Below are 18933 nucleotides of genomic sequence, written 5' to 3' on the forward strand. Positions count from 1 at the left end.
GCGAATCCCCTGACTGCACACCACAGTCTTATGTTGATTTTACAAGTAGACTGATTTCCTAACCCGCCATGCGCATAAAACAGAAAAGCAGACTACATAAACCTGAACAAACATGAACCAGTGTCAATGTATTCACTCTCCCATCAACTGTCAGAATCAACCCAGCAACCATCCCTCCTCATCTGACTAATACTGTGACTTTCAAACAAAGAAATGTTTTTTCCACTATAAGGAGCAACCAAATTTGAAAGATTCTCCTCTCCACTGCCAATGCTAACACACACCTCTCTACCAAATGGCCTGCTATCCCTAAGTAGCATACATTCAGTTCCTCATATAACTCCATGTCCTACTACCTCTGTATGGTTTCCATTATAGAAAGGAAGCTCATGTAGGAGAGGTTTGGCCGCAGCAAAGGTTATAAACATATATTGAACCTCATTTCCTAGACACAGATTGAAAAATAAATGTCACCTGCACACAGCAGTGGAGCTATGCTGCCACAGAGGTAGCACAGTGTTAAGCAGAAGCCTGGAGAGAATGAAGGTGCCACAGTTAAGAGTCCTGTAGCTTGCCACTCCGTCCAACCTGCCACTCTCAGCATCTACGAGAGCCACAGTTGAACCAATGAACACTAGTGCTGCCCGATTCACGATTCTAATCGGTTCACCGATTCACTTCAGGAGAAATCAATTTGAATTGGTTCAAAACAAACAAAAAAAACCCCAGCTTCCCGATTCACCTGACCCTCCCCCCTCGCCCCCTAAAGCAGGAGCTGCTGTCGGCTTCACCCCCCCCCCAGCGTCCGGCTTCCATCCCCTCGGCCTTCCGCTCCTACCCCCGGCCTCCCCGCACTGTTTACCTTCCAGCAGGAACAGTCTGCAACAAGATCGCGGTGTTAGCGATCTTAGTACCACTTCGGAGCTGGTTCCTCCGTCGCAGTCCCGCCCCTCCTCTGATGTCAGAGGAGGGGCGGGACCACGACGGAGGAACCAGCTCCGAAGCGGAACTAAGATCGCTAACACCGCGATCTTGTTTACAGGCTGTTCCGGCTGGAAGGTAATCAGTGCGGGGAGGCCAGCGGGGAAGCGGAAGGCCAGGAGGGTGGAAGCCAGACGCCGGGGGGGGGAGTGAGCAGTCCTTCGGGGTGGGAGAGGCAGGCAGGCCTTCAAAGGGGGGTGGACAGGCCTTCAGGGGTGGGATAGGCTTTCAAGGGGGGACAAGCCTTCAAGGGGGGGAGGCAGGCCTTCAAAGGGGGGACAGGTCTTCAAGGGGGGACAAGCCTTTAAGGCGGACAGGCAGTCCTTCAGGGGTGGGAGAGGCTTTCAAGGGGGGACAAGCCTTCAAGGGGGGAGGCAGGCCTTCAAAGGGGGGACAGGCCTTTAGGGGGGGACAGGCAGGCCTTCAGGGGTGGGATAGGCTTTCAAGGGGGGGATAGGCCTTCAAAGGGGGGGACAAGCCTTCAAGGGGGGAGGCAGGCCTTCAAAGGGGGGGACAGGTCTTCAAGGGGGGAACAGGCAGGCCTTCAGGGGTGGGATGCAGACCTTTAAGGGGGGGACAAGCCTTCAAGGGGGAAACAGACCTTCAGGGATGGTGGCACAGGCCTTTAGGGTGGGGTGCAGGCCTTCAAAGGGAGGGGAGCCCTGGTATAGAAGTACACGGAGGGAGGGAAGGGGGGTTCAAAGAGATGTGCATATGCTGGACTTTGGGGAGGAAGAAATGGGTCTGATAATGGAGGAGAGGGAGAGAGATGATGGACAATGGGATTTAGGGAGGGAAGGAACAGAAAGGGAGAGAAGTTGGACACAAGGGGTGGTGTGGAGGGGGGATAGAGATACTGGATAGGAGGGTAGTTGGGAAAAGAAAGGGAGAGATGGTGGACCCTGGGGTGGTGGGGAAGGAAGGAGAGATGCTGGATGAAAGGGTAGTTAAGAAAAGGTGGATCTGTGGAGGGAGATGAAAAAAAGGAAAGATGCCAGACCTCCTGGGGAGGGAAGAGAAACGGAAGGTGAGGACAGAGTTGGAAGATGGATGGTTAGCAGGGAGAAAGAATGAGACTCTGGCAAGCAAGTTATCAGAAGACAACCAGAGCCTGAGACCAACAAAATTTGAATAATGACCAGACAACGAAAGGTAGAAAAACTAATTTTATTTTCTGTTTTGTGATTACAATATGTCAGATTTGAAATGTGTATCCTGCCAGAGCTGGTGTTAGACTGCAAACATGAGCTAGGATTTAACAGAGAGAGGAAAAGTCTTTTTTGTTTGTTTATTTTGTTTACACCACAGCGCCAGTGTGGTTAGAAGAAGGCAAAGGGGGTGAAGAGGCTATAAAATAAACCCACCAGGATGTTTGAAAAAAACCACCCAATTGGGCAGGAAAATCGAATCGAATCGAAGAACCAATTCAATAGGCTGAATTGAATCAAAAAAATTTTTCCTGAATCGGGCAGCACTAATGAACACAACTCTTTGCAATAAAGAGCTCAACTAGACAGAAATACAGGTTCAGATTATATTCAAACCTCTTTATAAGCAATGGCCATAAACAGCTCAAATTATTCAAACCACAGACTACTCACCTAGCAGATCATTTGGCAGAAGACCTCTTGAGTACCCTGTAATCAACAATAAAAACTTTTTTGACTTTGCACTTAAAACAGTGGTCTCAAACTCAAATACTTTGCAAGGCTACATTTTGGATTTGTAGGTACTTGGAGGACCTCAGAAAAAATAGTTTATGTCTTATTAAAGCAATGACAATTTTGCATGAGGTAAAACTCTTTATAGTTTATAAATCTTTCCTTTTGGCTAAGTCTTAATAATAATAATATTGTCATTTATAGCTAAAGAGACCTATGATCACAAAACTGTTTTATTTTACTTTTGTGATTATGATAAACGTACCGAGGGCCTCAAAATAGTACCTGGCGGGCCACATGTGGCCCCCAGGCAGCGAGTTTGAGACCACTGCACCTAAGAGAATGGTCACAGGCAAATGCATTTCTGATCTGCACACTCGCTTGTAAATACATTATTACTTTCAAGCATTATAGGATTTCAGGAAGGGGAAGAGGCAATTACAATCAAGTTTCAAGTTTATTAGTGTATTTGATTAATCGCCTATTAAAATTACTAAGCGATGTACAAAATCAATAAGGAGCAATAAAAAGAAACTAACAATATACATAGTAGTTACATATTATACATACATGAGTAGGGAGGAAAGAAGGTTAAAAGTTACAATTTTTAAATTTTTTAGTAGAAAAATAAAGGAAAATACAAAAGGAGGGGGTGTTAAAACCATAGCATTATTAAAAGCATATCCAAAAAGTGTAAAAAGTTTCAAATATTAAAAGCGTCATTAAATAAATAAGTCTTTAATAATTTTTTAAATGTTGAGATATCAAAAAAATTCTTCTTGCCCAATCCCTTACCCCTTTCCTACGTCCACATTTAATGAGCTAGACAAATCTGAGCTGGTTTACAGTGAATATTCAAGTTAACCCATACTAAACTTGATAGAACTTAAATGTACAGGAGGTCAAGCAATGTTAGCATTTAGATTCAAACTGAACAACAGATTTACTGAGACCTGTTTGTTTTTTTCCCCTTATGTAGCAACACTGGCTTTGGAGTCAAGTTAAGAAAATGGCTTTAAAAAGGCAAAATTCAACACTGAGGGTTTGGGCACCCTGACACCCACTGAGAAAATTAGCTGATTAGAGAATAATAGCTACCTGAGAAAACATTTGTAAGCAAAGGACAACCAGCTGATATTCTCTTGCAAGCTTATGAAAATTCTGTATCATGTCAATTTTATCAGCCACAACAGGTCAAATGAATGTGACATATAACAGGAATGGTAGGTAGCCCTATTGTTGGCAGAGGAAACTGGAATTATGATTGGTAGGGATACCTATTATTACACACAAAGAAAATGGCTGTGTAACATTTATTTAATCATTTATAAACTACCTAAACAAAATACTGACAAAACACTACAAACTAGATATAGCACAACAATGAATAACAAGAAATGTGGACAAGGAAACACTTGGGAACGGACAATGAGCAATCCGCTGGAGCCAGCAGGATAAAACAAAGCTTGTTTACTTCAGTCCAGGATATACAGTAAAGTAGATCAGATACAGTACTGTGTTTCGGCAAGCCAAACCGCCTGCATCAGGGGTCACCAAAAACAAGCAAGAGGTCATGAAAACCATGTATGCAAATATATTATAAAAACAGTGAAGGACTATCTAACAAGAAATGTGAACATTTCAGTACATACTGAAAAACTGGCTGTAAAACAGTGAACAGAGCTAGGTTCCCAATTAAAGTTATAAATGGCAATCAGAATAAGACCATCTTTTAAAATATCAAAATGACCATGCAGCTGAAGAATGGATCAAGGTGTTGGCAACAATGTATATACTACATGTTTTTTGATGACTCATGAACACTAGTCCCTACAAAGGCTCTTCCCCAGTTTATATCATACCATAGTTTCTTACACCACAAAATTTCAACAAGGATTCAATGTGGCTTATGATAAGATTACTGAACAATAAATATGAACAACGATTTACAGACTTAATGAGAGAAGAGATATGTCTTCAGCATTTTCCTGAAGTGGTAATGTGAGTTCGATCGACGCAGGTACTGTGGTAGACAATGGAACCTTCTACATTACTGGCATAATATCTGCGGAGTCCCACAAGGCTCCCCCCTATCCCCCTCCCTTTTCAACATTTACTTGGCCTCTCTGGCACGGACACTAGCCGACTTAAACCTAAAATCATTCATATACGCAGATGATATCACCATTATCATTCCCAAAACTTCATTCACACAACAGACGGAACAACTCACCTCTTCTGTCCTCACCAAGTTAGAACTATGGACCTCTCAATTCAAATTAAAATTGAACACCGAAAAAACCAAAATTTTCCTGGCAAGTCTTACCCATAAACTAACAAACACTTCCCTGAAATTGAACGGCCTAGACTATCCTATCAACCCCACCATAAAAATCCTTGGAGTCATCCTAGATAGATGCCTGACCTTCGAAGATCATACCAGTGCCCAGGTCAAAAAATGTTTCTGCTCCCTCTGGAAACTTTGCACCATTAAACGCCACTTCGATCACCTCTCCTTCCGTCTACTGGTCCAATCACTAATCTTAATCATACTGGACTATTGTAACATCATATACCTGGGAGCCTATAAAAACACCATCAAACGTTTAAGAATAGTTCAAAATGCTGCCGTCCGCCTCAAAAAATATGACCACATTAGCCCCTATTACACTAAACTCCACTGGCTGCCGGTGGAGGCAAGAATCATCTTTAAATTCGCATGCATCTGCTTCAAAACCTTAGCAGGCTCTTCGCCAATCTACCTATCTGAGCACCTTGAAATTGCAGGCCCTTCTCGTACACGAAACACCTACCTGTTTTCCTTTCCTTCCCTGAAGGGCTGCCTCTACAAGAAATTCCTCAACAGATCCCTAGCATTCCAAGTAGGCAAATGGAACAAATGCCTCACAACCCTCATCTCCAATTCCCCCTATCAAATGTTCAGGAAGTCAATCAAAACCTACCTTTTTGACAAATTCCTCTAACTTCTCCCCCACCTCTTCCCTGTCTCCTCCTCTAACCTCGACTTACCTCCAGACTCATCACCGCCATATGTAACACTGCTATAAGTAACACCGCTGTATGTACCTTACAGCAAATATAACAACTCTGCAAATGTAACCTAGCTGTAAAATAACTTCACCGTAAATGTATTGTCAAAAAATGTAAACGTAGCATCACCGAAAATGTAACTTCGCTGTAAATGTACAGTCTCTTCATCTGTTAACCGCACAGAACTTCCATGGTAATGTGGTATATAAGAATAAAGTTATTATTATTAGACTATTCCAAACTTTGGGGCTGTGGAATTTCAAGGTAGATCCATACAACTCAGTGAACATATGAAGGAGGAGAGAAGATCAGCTTAAAATGTTGTGTTGATCTGGAGTTGTGGAAGGAATTTGTAACACTGATACAGGAGACTAGTCCATTTGAATTCTCTCCATGCATAATTTTATGAACTATACACGTGGTTTTAAATTGAATTCTCTTTTACAGGTAACCATTGTAATTCCTTCAACAGTGGATGAACCCTCTCGAACTGGCTTAGTCGGAAAATTAGTCTGGCTGCTGTATTTGAAGTAGTTGCAATCTTTTCCATTCTTTTTCCATTATGTGGTAATACAGGGAGTTGTAGTAATCTAAGTAAGGGAGAAGAACCTCTTGCGCAAATGTCCTAAAGCTCTCTTTAGACTAAGATCTAATCGTCCTTAGTTGCCTCAGTCTGTAGAAAAATTTCTTGACCAAGAATTCTGATCAACAAAAGTAAAGTCTGAATCTATGATAACGCCTAACACTTTTGATGTTCTTTCCATCCTGAATTTTTTTGCCCGTTATTAATATTAATTCCATATGGGGTAATGAACTGTAGTTATTGAACAAGAGCACCTTGGTCTTCAATTTGTGAAGCTTGAAGAAGTTATTTGTCCACATGTTCAAATCTTCAAAAGTCTTCCCTATATAATGCATGGTATCCTCAAAGGAATCCTTAGCTGGACAAAAAAAATAAGAACATAAGAATAGCCTTACTGGGTCAGACCAATGGTCCATCAAGCCCAGTAGCCCATTCTCACGAGAATATTGTCTGCATACATGAATCAGTGGTGTAGAGAATTTCTCTCTTAAGTATATATTACTCCTGGCAGAATTCTGCACTACTGTGCAATATAGAATTCGTACCATATTTCTCAGGGATGCAGAATTACCTGAGGTCTGTTTTGGTATCGGCACTCCATCACTGCAGCCCAAATCACTGCCGGCAATATCTTCAGGCAGCTTGTGTGGGCTATGCAGGTTTTCCTCTATCACGATTCCATCCTTAATGATGTCACTTCCTCTTTCTTCAGTGGGATCACGGTAGAAGGAAGCCTGCAGCAGATTGCCATTAACTGGAATTGCCGTAACAGAGGTATTGGACAGGAATGCTGGATTGGGGACAATGGGGAGAATGTAAAAGATGCTGGCTGGAGGAAACACCTGAGGTCTGCGCAGATTTTGGTGTCAGGTCGGCAATCCCTCACTACAGCCCAAATCACTGCCAGCAATATCTTCAAGCAGCCTGCGTTGGCTTTGCAGGTTTCCTTCCACTGCAGCCCCACACTCAATAATGTCACTTCCTCTTTTTTGATGGGACCGCTAATCTAAAAATAAAATCATTTAACTACCTTTGTTGTCTGGTGATTTAATTTTTCTAATTATCCTTTCTTAGTCTTTGGTTGCACTTCCTTTTGTCTGTGCTCTTAACTGTTTCCAGGGCCTTCTTATCCATTGGCTGGTTTTTCTCTTCACTTTCTGCCTTACACTTTCAACTTTGTTCAATTTTTCTGCTTTCTTCTCAAAATCTACTTTTCTATGTCTTCCCGTCCCTTTCTATCACTCTCCTCTCCCATGGTCTGGCATCTCTCCTTCCCTCCCCTTTTCCGTGGTCCAACATCTCTCTCTTTCCCTCCCCCCTCCCCCCCAGTGGTCTATCTCTCTCCTTCCCTCCCTCCTTATCCCCCCATTAATCCAACATCTCTCTCCTGTCCTCCCTCCCTACCCCCCCCCCCAGTGGTCTGACATCTCTCTCTTTGCTTTCCCCCTTCCCAGTCTGGCTTTTCTCTCCTCTCCTTTCTAGTCTGGCATCTCTCTCTCCACTCCTTCCCGCAGTCTGGCATCTCTCTCTCCCCTCCTTCCCTTCCATTCTCTAGTCTGGCATCTCTTTTTCCCTCCCTCCTCCTTCCCCTTCCAGTGGTCTGACATCTCTTTCTCCCTCCTTCCATCACCCTTCTCCAAATCTGACATCCTTCCTTGAGTCACCCCCCCAGTCACCCCCTTTATTCTTTCTGTTCCCTGCAGTCCAACATCTCCCCTCCCTTCCTCCTTTCTGGCCCCCCTTCCAGTCTAATATTTCTCCCTCCTTTCCCTTCACCAGTTCATTTCTTTCTCTCTGCCTTCTGCATGCTTCCTCTCCTCCAGATCTCATTCCCTCCCCCACCAACATCTCTCTGACCCTCCATGAGTCCAGATTCTCACTCTGCCCTCTACCTCTTCACCTGAGTGTGACATTTCTCCTTTCTTCCTTTCTGTCCTCCCATCCATCTCTTCCTCTCTCTCTCCATGAGTCCAACACTTTCTGCCTTCTGAATGCTTTCTCTCTCTCTCTCCTCTCCCCATCCCTCAAGTGTGACATTCCTCCTTCCCACCCTCCTGTCTTCTGCAAATTCTTGAAGCGGTTGTTGTCCATTGGTTCCTTCTACAAAGGTCCAGCATTTCTCTCTTCCCTCCCTCCAATTGTACAGCATCCTCACTCCCTTCTATCATGGACATTTTCCCACTTTTTCCCATGCCAACTCCTGCACAGCATTTCTTCCTCTCTCCTGCACTCCATGTACATCTCCTCTCTCATTGTCAACTATCTCTTTTTCTCTTATTCCCTCACTTGCTGCAAAGGGAGTGGGGAGAGAAGAACCCAGGGTGCATCTCTCCCACCCCCTCTACTGCCACATCTAACATTTCTCCCTCTCTCATCCACTGGACATTGCACAGCATCTTTTGCCCCTGCCCATCATTTCCCCTTCTATCACCCCTTTTCTACACCATGCCATTCCCTCCACTATTATGTCCAATATTCCTCCCCCTTGCATCCTTTTCAATCTGTTCTCTCTCCACCACCATATCCAACATTTCTCCTTCTCATCCTTCTCTTCACCATGCATCTCTATCTTACTCCTCTCTCCCTAAACCCAACGATTTTCCTCTTTTTTCCTTTCCCCATTTGTACCACCTCTCTTTCCCTAGCACTCACACATTCATGCCCAACAATTCTCCCTTTCTATTCCCTCCCTCCCTATGTCACCTTCTCTTCCTTCTGTGTCCCAAGTTCATGCCCCTTCCTTCCTTCCTTCCAGCCTTTGTCCCAAGTTTAAGCCCCTTCCATGTAACAATGTGCTCCTTCCTCCTTTCTTCCTTTGTCCCATATTCATGTCCCCTCTCCCTTACTTGTCCCATGCCCGCTCGCTCGATCCCTTCAGGGCTATCCAGGTGGGCTCCTTCTTCCTGCCTTCAGCCGCACTTTGCTTCTTCGCAGAGCTGCACGTGGCTAACCAAGAAGCCTTCCCTCTGACGTCAGCTGTGAGCGTGCTGGGAGCGTGCACACAGTTTTGTGAAGGGGGCATGCAGCTGGAGGGCAGGAAGAAGGCCTGCTGAGGTAACACATGGGATCCCCAGTGGTGACAACTGACAACAGTGGCTCCACCTTGAGAGGAAGTGGGTGGGAGAGCCACTCAGTGCTGACTAACCCCCACAAATGGTTTGCATACGCCTAGGGTTACGCGTACCACATGTAGAGAACCTCTGCAGTAGACACAGACTTTCCATTAGAACTACAATCCCAAATCTTAGGAGTAGAAATTGATAACCACCTATCCATGAAAAGTCACGTATAATCAATACTAAAACAATCTTTCCTTGTGATGAGAAAGCTAAGATCCATCAGAAAATACTTTGAAACAGGGGCTTTTTGAATTTTAGTGCAATCTCTAATCCTATCTTGATTAGATTACTGTAATGTAACACTAGTTATTTGCATTAAAACACTGCTATCATGTCTACAACTAGTTCAAAATGCAGCAATGAGACTCATATACAGATTATAGCCATACAATATGAAACTACATTGGCTGCCCATAACCGCAAGGATCAAGTTTAAATTAGGCATCGTTGCCTTTAAGATCCTGACAGGGAATACCCCTGACTACCTAAAAGAGTTGGCCATACTACTCCACGGTGCCTCCAACAGATATTCTACCAGAAATCTTTTCCACTTAAAATTCCCAGCATGTAATATAAAGTCTACCAGGCAAATGACCTTACCATCCAATATTAATTAGCAAAATGCTGGAACCAATTACAGTTTACACTACGATTCTGTGACAACCATCTCAGGTTCAGGAAACTTTTAAAGGGAGCCAACCCTGAAGTAACTGAAATGATAATTGCAAAAGCTCATTTCTAAACTATCTAATGCAACTCCTGAGACTTTTAAAACGAAGGGCCAATGATGACCTACTTGTAACTATAACCTAACTGTATTAATAGTTGTACTGATGATCTATCTACCTGAACTAGCAACTCTATTGAATGTCCGTGTCAAACTGTCCATTGTAACTTCCTGGGTAACTGACTCAACCTCTTGTAATGTAATCCGACCTTGAATTGAATAGGTAAAGGTGGAATAGAAAACCTGATTAACATAACAGATAATAAAATGAATGTAAAAACACAATTTATGACAAGATATAAAAAAAAAAAAAGATCGATCAACTGAAGGAAGAGGGGAGAGAGAAAAATACGTCCATGGCCTGCTTACCTAAATCAGCAATCCCATCTCAACTGTTGATCCCTACTGTGGCCATACCCTTAAATGATATAACCCTTCAATGGCAGGGAATAAATATTTTGCATCCTATTAGGGTTAAAAAAATGTTAAAGGAAGCAGACATATATTTCAAGTTGATGCTACTAACAACATGAAGCACTAGTGAATATGGTCAAATGAGTGTAAGTCTTGTCCTCCTAACTCTTGTTCTACTAGAGTTGAATTTAAAAAGTGTTAACCAACTAAGTATAAAAAAGCAAGCCCAAGGCTGGCAACAAGAAAAAAGATCTGGTAACCTTCGCTCTGTTCTAGAGCCGCTTTCTTTCAGTTAAACATGTTGACATACCATCTTTAAAGAAGAAGAAAGGGAGCACTCAGAGTCAATGCAGCTCCTGTGGTTCTATGTAAAGCGAGCTAAAATTTATTTAGGGAAAATGCCATCTATTGACACAGTGACTATGAAAAGTTGATCCAATTTGAAATTTAAATTGCTTTCATTATAAATGCCATGAGAAGAGTGGGCCCCAACGCTGTTATTCTGAAATGCTTTCACAAGAAGACATACGACCCACCAACAGAATGCCTCCAGACAGTGCTGTTCTCCTTGAGGCAGGCGAGCAACGCAAACTGATTGGCGAGCCATTTTCATGCAAATTTACACTATACAGCCACAGCACAGCAGGTGTTCAGTCTTTTCGTTATCAAAATCAGAGGCCAATACATTCCGTTTTTATTTTCAATGCTGCAAAATCTCTCGCATTTTAGCTTTGCCAATATTAACATGATATCTTTACAGTGAGCAATATTCATTTTCGCTTTTACACATTGCTTCTCTCTCTGGGTTTGTTTTGTGGCACTACAAAATTATGTTACACACCACACAAATCCTTAGCTGGAAAACTGGTTAGTATTCCAGGGCGCTCTCCGTCTCCAGAAAGTCCCACTGAGAAGCACAGGCTGTAAGCATGTTAAAGAGGGAGGTATGTCTGGGCATTTGCAGTGCAGTTCCCAAGACTGCTGAATTATAGTGCAAGTCCTTTCAAGTGAGATAATATGTAGGGGGGCATAGAAAGTGCACTTATGGGCCGACCCTGTGACAATGCTGTGCAAAAGGTTAAAAATCAATCTTGAGCACCCCAAATTAACCAGAGCTAGGGATAGAGTGGAGCTAGTGCTGATAAGACTGTGCTGTAGGACTTCAAGAAAGACCCAGTGAATGGCTCCCAGCCTCAAGGCCACTTTGTAATGGCCCAGACTAGAATAAAGTGAGGATACATTAAAATGTGGGGAAAAAAACCATCAAGAGGTTGTAGATGAAAAGATCATAGTGAAACGTTCCCACCACTGGCTCCAACCATACAGGAGGGGGGGAAACAAACAAAAACTACAAGATAACAAGAAATTGGAAGAGTTCTGATACTTTAAATTTTCCTTTTTGGTGGGAAAATTTGTGTTCTAGTTATAAATATGAAAAAATGAATGCAGAAATTTTGTGGAATAATAAGGTATTTAAATTAGTGTGGGGCTCGTTAGCAGCTTTTGTTGCATCTATTTAAGATGGAAAAATTATGTTCTTACCTGTTAATTTTCTTTCCTCTAGACGCAGCAGATGAATCCAGAGACTAGTGGGATAGTACCCATCTACCAGCAGGTGGAGATAGAGAACTGATTAACAGGTGGTCCTCTTGGTTGGCACCCTCCCTGTATCCCCAGTATAGCTCCTTGCCAAAGCAGTCAGAATCAGAATACGTCCAACATGTAAAAAACTTCTTTCCCAACACAAATTGCAAAGGTAAAAATACAGAAAACAACTACCAATAATAACACAACTGCGGAAAAAGCGAAACATGCACAGAGATCCAACAGCCAAAAACGGGTGGGGCTCTGGATTCATCTGCTGCGTCTAGAGGAAAGAAAATTAACAGATAAGAACATAATTTTTCCTTCCTCAGCAACAGCAGCAGATGAATCCAGAGACTAGTGGGATGTAGCAAAGCAATCCTCAATGAGGGGGGGGAGCGAACGCCACCTCGGCAATAACCGAAGCACCAAAAGCAGCCTCCCCACACACTGCCACATCCAACCAGTAATGCCTAGAAAAAGTATTCTTAGAAGACCAATCTCCTCCAAGCAAGCTGTGCGACAAATCTCCTCCAAAGAAAAACCTCTGGACTCAGCCCAAGAAGTAGCCATCGCTCGAGTGGAATGAGCCTGAAGCTTGTCGGGCAACCGCTTACCAGACGTCAAGTAAGTGGAAGAAATGATCTCCTTGACCCAGCGAGCAATGGAAGCCTTAGATGTTGCCATACCCTTATTGCGGCTTGCGAACAACACAAAGAGATGATCAGAACGACGAAAGTTGTTAGTAAGTTGGAGATAATGTAGGAGTATCCTACGGACATCTAGGAACCGCAGAGAAGAGAACTCCCCCAATCCTCTTTTCTGAAGGCGGGAAGAAAGAGAGACTGTTTAACATGAAATGTGGAGACCACCTTAGGAAGAAACAACGGAACCGTCCGCATCGACACACCAGAATCTGAAATACGCAAAAAAGGATCTCTACAACACTCGCCTAGCCGAAGTCATCGCGACAAGAAAAACTGCTTTCAACGTCATATCCTTTAAAGTCGCTTTGGACAAAGGCTCAAAGGGAGGCTTTTGTAACCCACCAAGGACTACTTTAAGATTCCATCCCGGATAGATCTTTTTAATAGGAAGACGAATATGGTGCACCCCTTTTAGAAATCGAACCACATCAGGGTGAGACGCCAGGGAAGAAAGCGCTATGCGGCCCCTGTAACAAGCAATAGCAGCCACTTGAACTTTAAGAGAATTAAAGGCCAATCCCTTGGCAACTCCATCCTGAAGAAAAAAAAGAATATTAGAAAGCGAAGCCTGGAAGGGCGACAGACCCTGAGCAGCACACCAAGAATTGAAAACCCTCTAGACTCTAGCATATGAGGCAGAGGTCGATCTCTTTTTCGCATGGAAATAACCGGGTTGGAATAACCCCTACGCCTCAGCCGCGACCTCTCAAGGCCGTAAGACCAAAGCGGGATGGATTTTCCACGGTGATGGGACGAGTCAATAAGTCCGGAGTCACCGGAAAGGGCAACCGATCGCCCGTCGACAGACGAACCAAGTCCGCATACCAAAGACGACGCGGCCAATCCGGAGCCACCAGGATCACCGTACCCGAATAGCGAGCTATGCGATGCAACACACACCCTATCATCAGCCAAGGAGGAAACACATAAAGGAGACAACTCGGAGGCCAAGCAAGAGCCAACGCGTCTACCCCCTCTGACCCCTGCTCCCTATGTCTGCTGAAGAACCGAGGAAGCTTTGCATTTTTGGTCGAGGCCATGAGATTCATATCCGGTAGACCCCACCGCCGCATAATTAGGTCGAACAGCTGAGTATACTGTTCTCCCCTATGACAGACTCCAGAAGAGCATTCCAGTTTTCTACCGTTCTCTGGGTGAAGAAGAACTTCCTTATGTTCGTCGGAATCTATCCCCTTTCAATTTTAGAAAGTGCCCTCTTGTTCTTCCTACCTTGGAGAGGGTAAACAACCTGTCCTTATCTACCAAGTCTATTCCCTTCAGTACTTTGAATGTTTCAATCATGTGTTCTCTCAATCTCCTCCTCTTAAATCCATAAATGGTGGCAGCCCAGCCTACTTGAACTACTTGAACAACTGCCTAATCCAAACTACCACAACCAGACACAGAAGAACCCAGACACCATTCACATACCCTCCAATCAGAGACATCAAACGGAAAAAAACTGTATGACGGCCTTCTAGCCACACAGGCAGCAAAACTAGACCACCGACTCTCCAATCTATTAATCACGATCCCAGACTACAAAACTTTCAGAAAAGAAATAAAAACCCTGCTATTCAAGAAATCAATGAAGACTAACTAACACCGTATGAAACATTTCAATCTCTGAAGCAACCCGCTCTACTCTTTAACACCTCTGGACATGTCCGGAAATCCAGAGCTCATAGGGAGGGGGCAGAAATGGGAACAAACTTTGTCCTCAAGTCATTTTCTATTGCATTATATCAAATCCCATCCTCTTTTTCTTTGTTATATATTTTTATGAATATTTTAGTTGCCAACTGTTCAGAAAAAAAATATATTTAGATAAGTGGTATGATGAAATTTACCCTTAGCTGATTATTTCTACCCAACTCCCCAGCTCTATCTCGTTTTCCGTTTCTTCCCATCTCAAACTATCACTTACTCTTATCCTGATCAGGAAATAAATTGTGGCAGCAAGGATTCTTCATCTGGCAGCACACAATAATGCAACTACCAGTTGTTTCTAGTTCAAGCAGGCCAGAAAAATAAGCCTCCCTCTCTGGCTCATAGAAATGGAGATTCCTTTTCCTACCACGTGGTCAACTCTGCTGCCTCCTCTCTTCTTTGGGCTCACATGGTTCCAAGTTCAGCCTTTCCCTGCTTGTGCCTGCTGCTATCTCACAGTCTCATCACCCCTGTGCAAAATTTTGCAGGTTAAGACGAACCATGTTTGGGAGGGGAATTCTGCCTTGCACAGAGTATCCGCAGAAGTATAATATGAAGAATCTAAAAATTCCACTGAGCCAGATTTTTTTAAAAAATCTTGAGAATTTCTCAACACGTTAACAATGTCACAAAGCATATCTGACAAAATAATTATGATGTACAAGATTTCCATAGCTCAAAAAAAGCATGTAAGAGCCACAGACAAGCCTAACAATGACAGAAATAGCTGCCTATTAGTCAGAGGAGCAGGCTGAGAACCAAGGAAGCCAGGGCTCATATACCACTTCTCCCATTAACACTGCTTGTGACCTTGGATAAGAAGATCTATGTATATACCCAAGGCAATGAAAGCCCTCAGGGAAAGGGGAAAACAAACAGTATCTGAATGTACTTTGCCCTGAGCTCAGGTTTGCAAAGGCAAGTAATTATATCTGAAACATAAAAACCAAACACAAGATTAGGGGAAGGGGTGTGTGTATTTGTTTTCCCCTTTTGCACTTCCAGCTCAAAATTGGAACCAGGACTAGATAGCATGAACCTTCATTCACAACTTTCCAGAGATTTACCTCCTATTTTATATTCTCCTCCCAATTCACTTTATCACTGAAATGACAGGCCAACATGGCCATGATCATATATCCTAAATCCAGCCATTAGGTGTCACTGTGGTGCATCGAATAGGACTACCTCTTTTTAGGTCTATGAACACCATCTGCAAGGCATCCTTAGCCCCCAGCCAACTTAAAAAGAAGACCACCTGAACTGGAAACTGAACTCAGGTTCTATGGCATTGTGGTGCAAAGGAATGCCACTAAGCCTCCATGTTAACCCAGCAAGGAATAAGGCTTCATGTGGCAATAGACTTTTCTGAGATGGCAGAACCCCTCCCCCACCCCATTAATAACTGGATTTTATAAAGTACATGGCATTACTTAGATGAAAGAAACTGTATGCTATCAGCTAACAATTAAGAAATGCATAATTTTATTATTTTACTTTAATATTTATACACTGCTTATAGCTTATGTGGTTTACATTCAGGTACTCAAGTATTTCTCCCCATGTGTGGGCTCACAATCTGAGTAATGTACCTGGGGCAATGGAGTGTTAAGTGACTTGCCCAGGGTCACAAGGAGCAGTGCTGGGCTTGAATTTGCAACCTCAGGGTGCTGAGGCTGCAGCCTTAATCACTCGACCACTCCTGCACTCCAGTTAGGTAAATGAGGAGCAGCTGTGTGAAAAGACAGCACTCCAGAAGAAAACTAAAGGGCCTTTTTACTATGCTGTGCCAGTAAATGGGCTTAGTGAATCCTACCATGTGCTAAGCCCATTTCCAGTGCAGCCATAAAACAGGCATTTGTCTATTTGTGGAATTTCTGGCCGTGTGCTAATTTTCATTTCATTTATTAAAAATGTATAGACCGCCTTATGCCAAAACGGTGTACACAAGTACATGCCTAATGTTAAAGCAAACACCAAAATAAAGAAAGCAATGGAGAGTTCCGATCATACATCCCTTGCATTATCTGTCTCAAATAAACAAACGTCGCTTCAACAGCTGTTTAAACTGACTCAAATTTGGTTGACGTTGTAACGTGTTCCAGGCCATAGGGCCTGCCACAGAATAATTTTGTCTAAGAGTTCATTCAAGACATACTCGTGAGGGTATGCAACATTACTTGTGGCAGATATGAGATGTGATATGGTCCCTGAAGAAGGCTACGAAATGGGGCTACTCATCGTATGGCATAATACGTTATCCACTATACATGTATTTCAGATAAGAAATTATTGATGTCTTTTGTATATTTTATTTGACTACGTGTTGCATTGAGATCTGGGTGGTCTCAACTTTTTTTTTTTTTTGCATTACCAGAAAGGGCAGCACGTATAAGAATGTTTCTGCGCATGCATATATAATTTTTATGGATTACTTATTCACTTATATATGAGGTATTAGAGGAGTTTGATAGTGTGACATGATATTGATAAATATAGCCTTCGGGCTTTAGTTTGTCATTTGAATGAACTACGCCAGTTAGCATGAATATTTCACTGATACCTTATCAAACAAATTAATTGTTCCACCACTATTTTCTTGAAAATAAGTGATTTTTGCACTTTATTTAAGCACTCATTCGTGCCCTATGATGGTGTGTGGTAGTAGTGAGCTTTGTGATTTGCTCATGCTACCTTGATCTAAGCCTGTGAGGGGCATTTCAGCTTACTTCCTCACACTGAGGGTGCATATCACAAAAATGTATTATTGTCTTTATTGTTTATTTAAATTTGTGAGACAAGAATATATGGGAGCCTTATCTGCAAGTCTTACATCCTAAGGGTCGCAGTGCGGTTTTAAGATGGGTGTCCTAATATGTTAGTTAGTTAGGTTGGGAGAGTAATGGTGAGTACTGGGGGGGTTGGAGAGTATCATTGGGGAGGAGGGGGGTTGAGGAGGGGAAATGGGGTGTATTGAAGGTTCTGGCAATTAGTCAAAGATAGGATAAGTGGCTCAGGTGGGGGTAGGGGTGGTGTGACATTTTTGGGGTTCATAAGGGTACAAGGCTTTGGAGTACCTTTCCACCCTCATTAATCTCACTTTTCCTATGTAGAGAAGGAAGTGGAGGGAGTTTGGTTGATGTTACTCTTTTATTGTATATGCTTGTTCTATTATTCTATATGATGCATTATTATTTGTATTGTGCACCTCTGGGGTGCGCTGGTGTTGTATTTGCTGTGTTTGCATCAATAAAAATTGTTTGAACCTAAATTTGTGGGACAATTTTTGGCTGCCATGCTGCATGTGCTTGAGGACGTGTCAATCGGCACAGATGCTCTTTTTGGTGTCTTTTAAATATCTTGTTGCATCATTTTGAGATATAGTGTTGATCCAGTTGCCTCTCTGGACATTCCAAACCTCATCCAACCACTTTTTCCTATGTTCCAAGCCTCATTCTGGTGTTCCAGTTTCCTCTATTGGTGCATTCCAAGTCTCACTCTGAAGTCACCAGAGATTGATTAGAGAATGATACAGGGAGAAATTTTTCCCCGTCCCCGCGGGAACTCATTTTCCCGTCCCATCCCCACAAATTCTTATACTGTCCCTGCCCTATTCTTGCAAGCTCCATCCTCATCTGCTCAAGCCTCAAAAACTTTAAAATCATAAGTGTTCGAGGTGGTTAAGGCAGAGCTTACAGGAATGGGACAGGGACAAAACTCACGGGGACAGGACAGGGAAACAGTTCCTGCGGGGATGGGAAAAATTTCTCCCTGTATCATTCTCTAATCAATCTCTGGTGACTTCAGAGTGAGACTTGGAATGCACCAATAGAGGCAACTGGAACACCAGAATGAGGCTTGGAACATAGGAAAAAGCGGTTGGATGAGGTTTGGAATGTCCAGAGAGGCAACTGGATCAACACTATATCTCAAAATGATGCAACAAGATATTTAAAAGACACCAAAAAGAGCAGCTGTGCCGATTGACACATCCTCAAGCACATGCATGGCAGCCAAAAATTGTCCCACAAATTTAGGTCCAAACAATTTTTATTGATGCAAATTTGTCCCTGTGTCATTCTCTAATTCTGATTATACTCCCATGGGAGTCCCATGCAACTTATTTCATACCCATGGGATTCCTGCAATCCCCATTCCTGTGCAGCTCTCTAATCTGTATAAGTCTGATTGCCTGAAGCATAGTATTTATTATCCAAATAGGTTTTGTTCTCTCCTCCTCCCCCCCCCCTCTTTCTGATCCTGTACTTTTCCAGGCAGACTAGCATAATTTTTTTTCCATAAATTAGTCCTAGACTCCCCACTGCTTTTAAATCACCTTTTAAACTTTTCTTACTAATGAGATATATTGGGTATTTATATGCTTTGTTTTAGATTA

The 18933-nt window shown here is 42.9% G+C and overlaps 1 protein-coding gene across 5 annotated transcripts in view; it reads right to left on the reverse strand.

Moving 5' to 3' along the window:
• Positions 1-18933, reverse strand: part of ACVR2B (activin A receptor type 2B) — a 340318-nt gene that overhangs the window by 245241 nt on the left and 76144 nt on the right. For 4 of the 5 annotated variants that reach the window (XM_033931707.1, XM_033931705.1, XM_033931704.1 and 1 more), the window contains exon 2: positions 2583-2618. The exons of the other annotated variant lie outside the window; for it this stretch is intronic. In XM_033931707.1, the coding sequence (XP_033787598.1) occupies positions 2583-2618 (36 nt within the window). The remainder of the gene's footprint in view (positions 1-2582; positions 2619-18933) is intronic. 5 annotated transcript variants of the gene reach the window in all.

This window comes from Geotrypetes seraphini, chromosome 2, assembly GCF_902459505.1.
Source record: "Geotrypetes seraphini chromosome 2, aGeoSer1.1, whole genome shotgun sequence".
NCBI classification, from domain to species: Eukaryota; Metazoa; Chordata; class Amphibia; order Gymnophiona; family Dermophiidae; genus Geotrypetes; species Geotrypetes seraphini.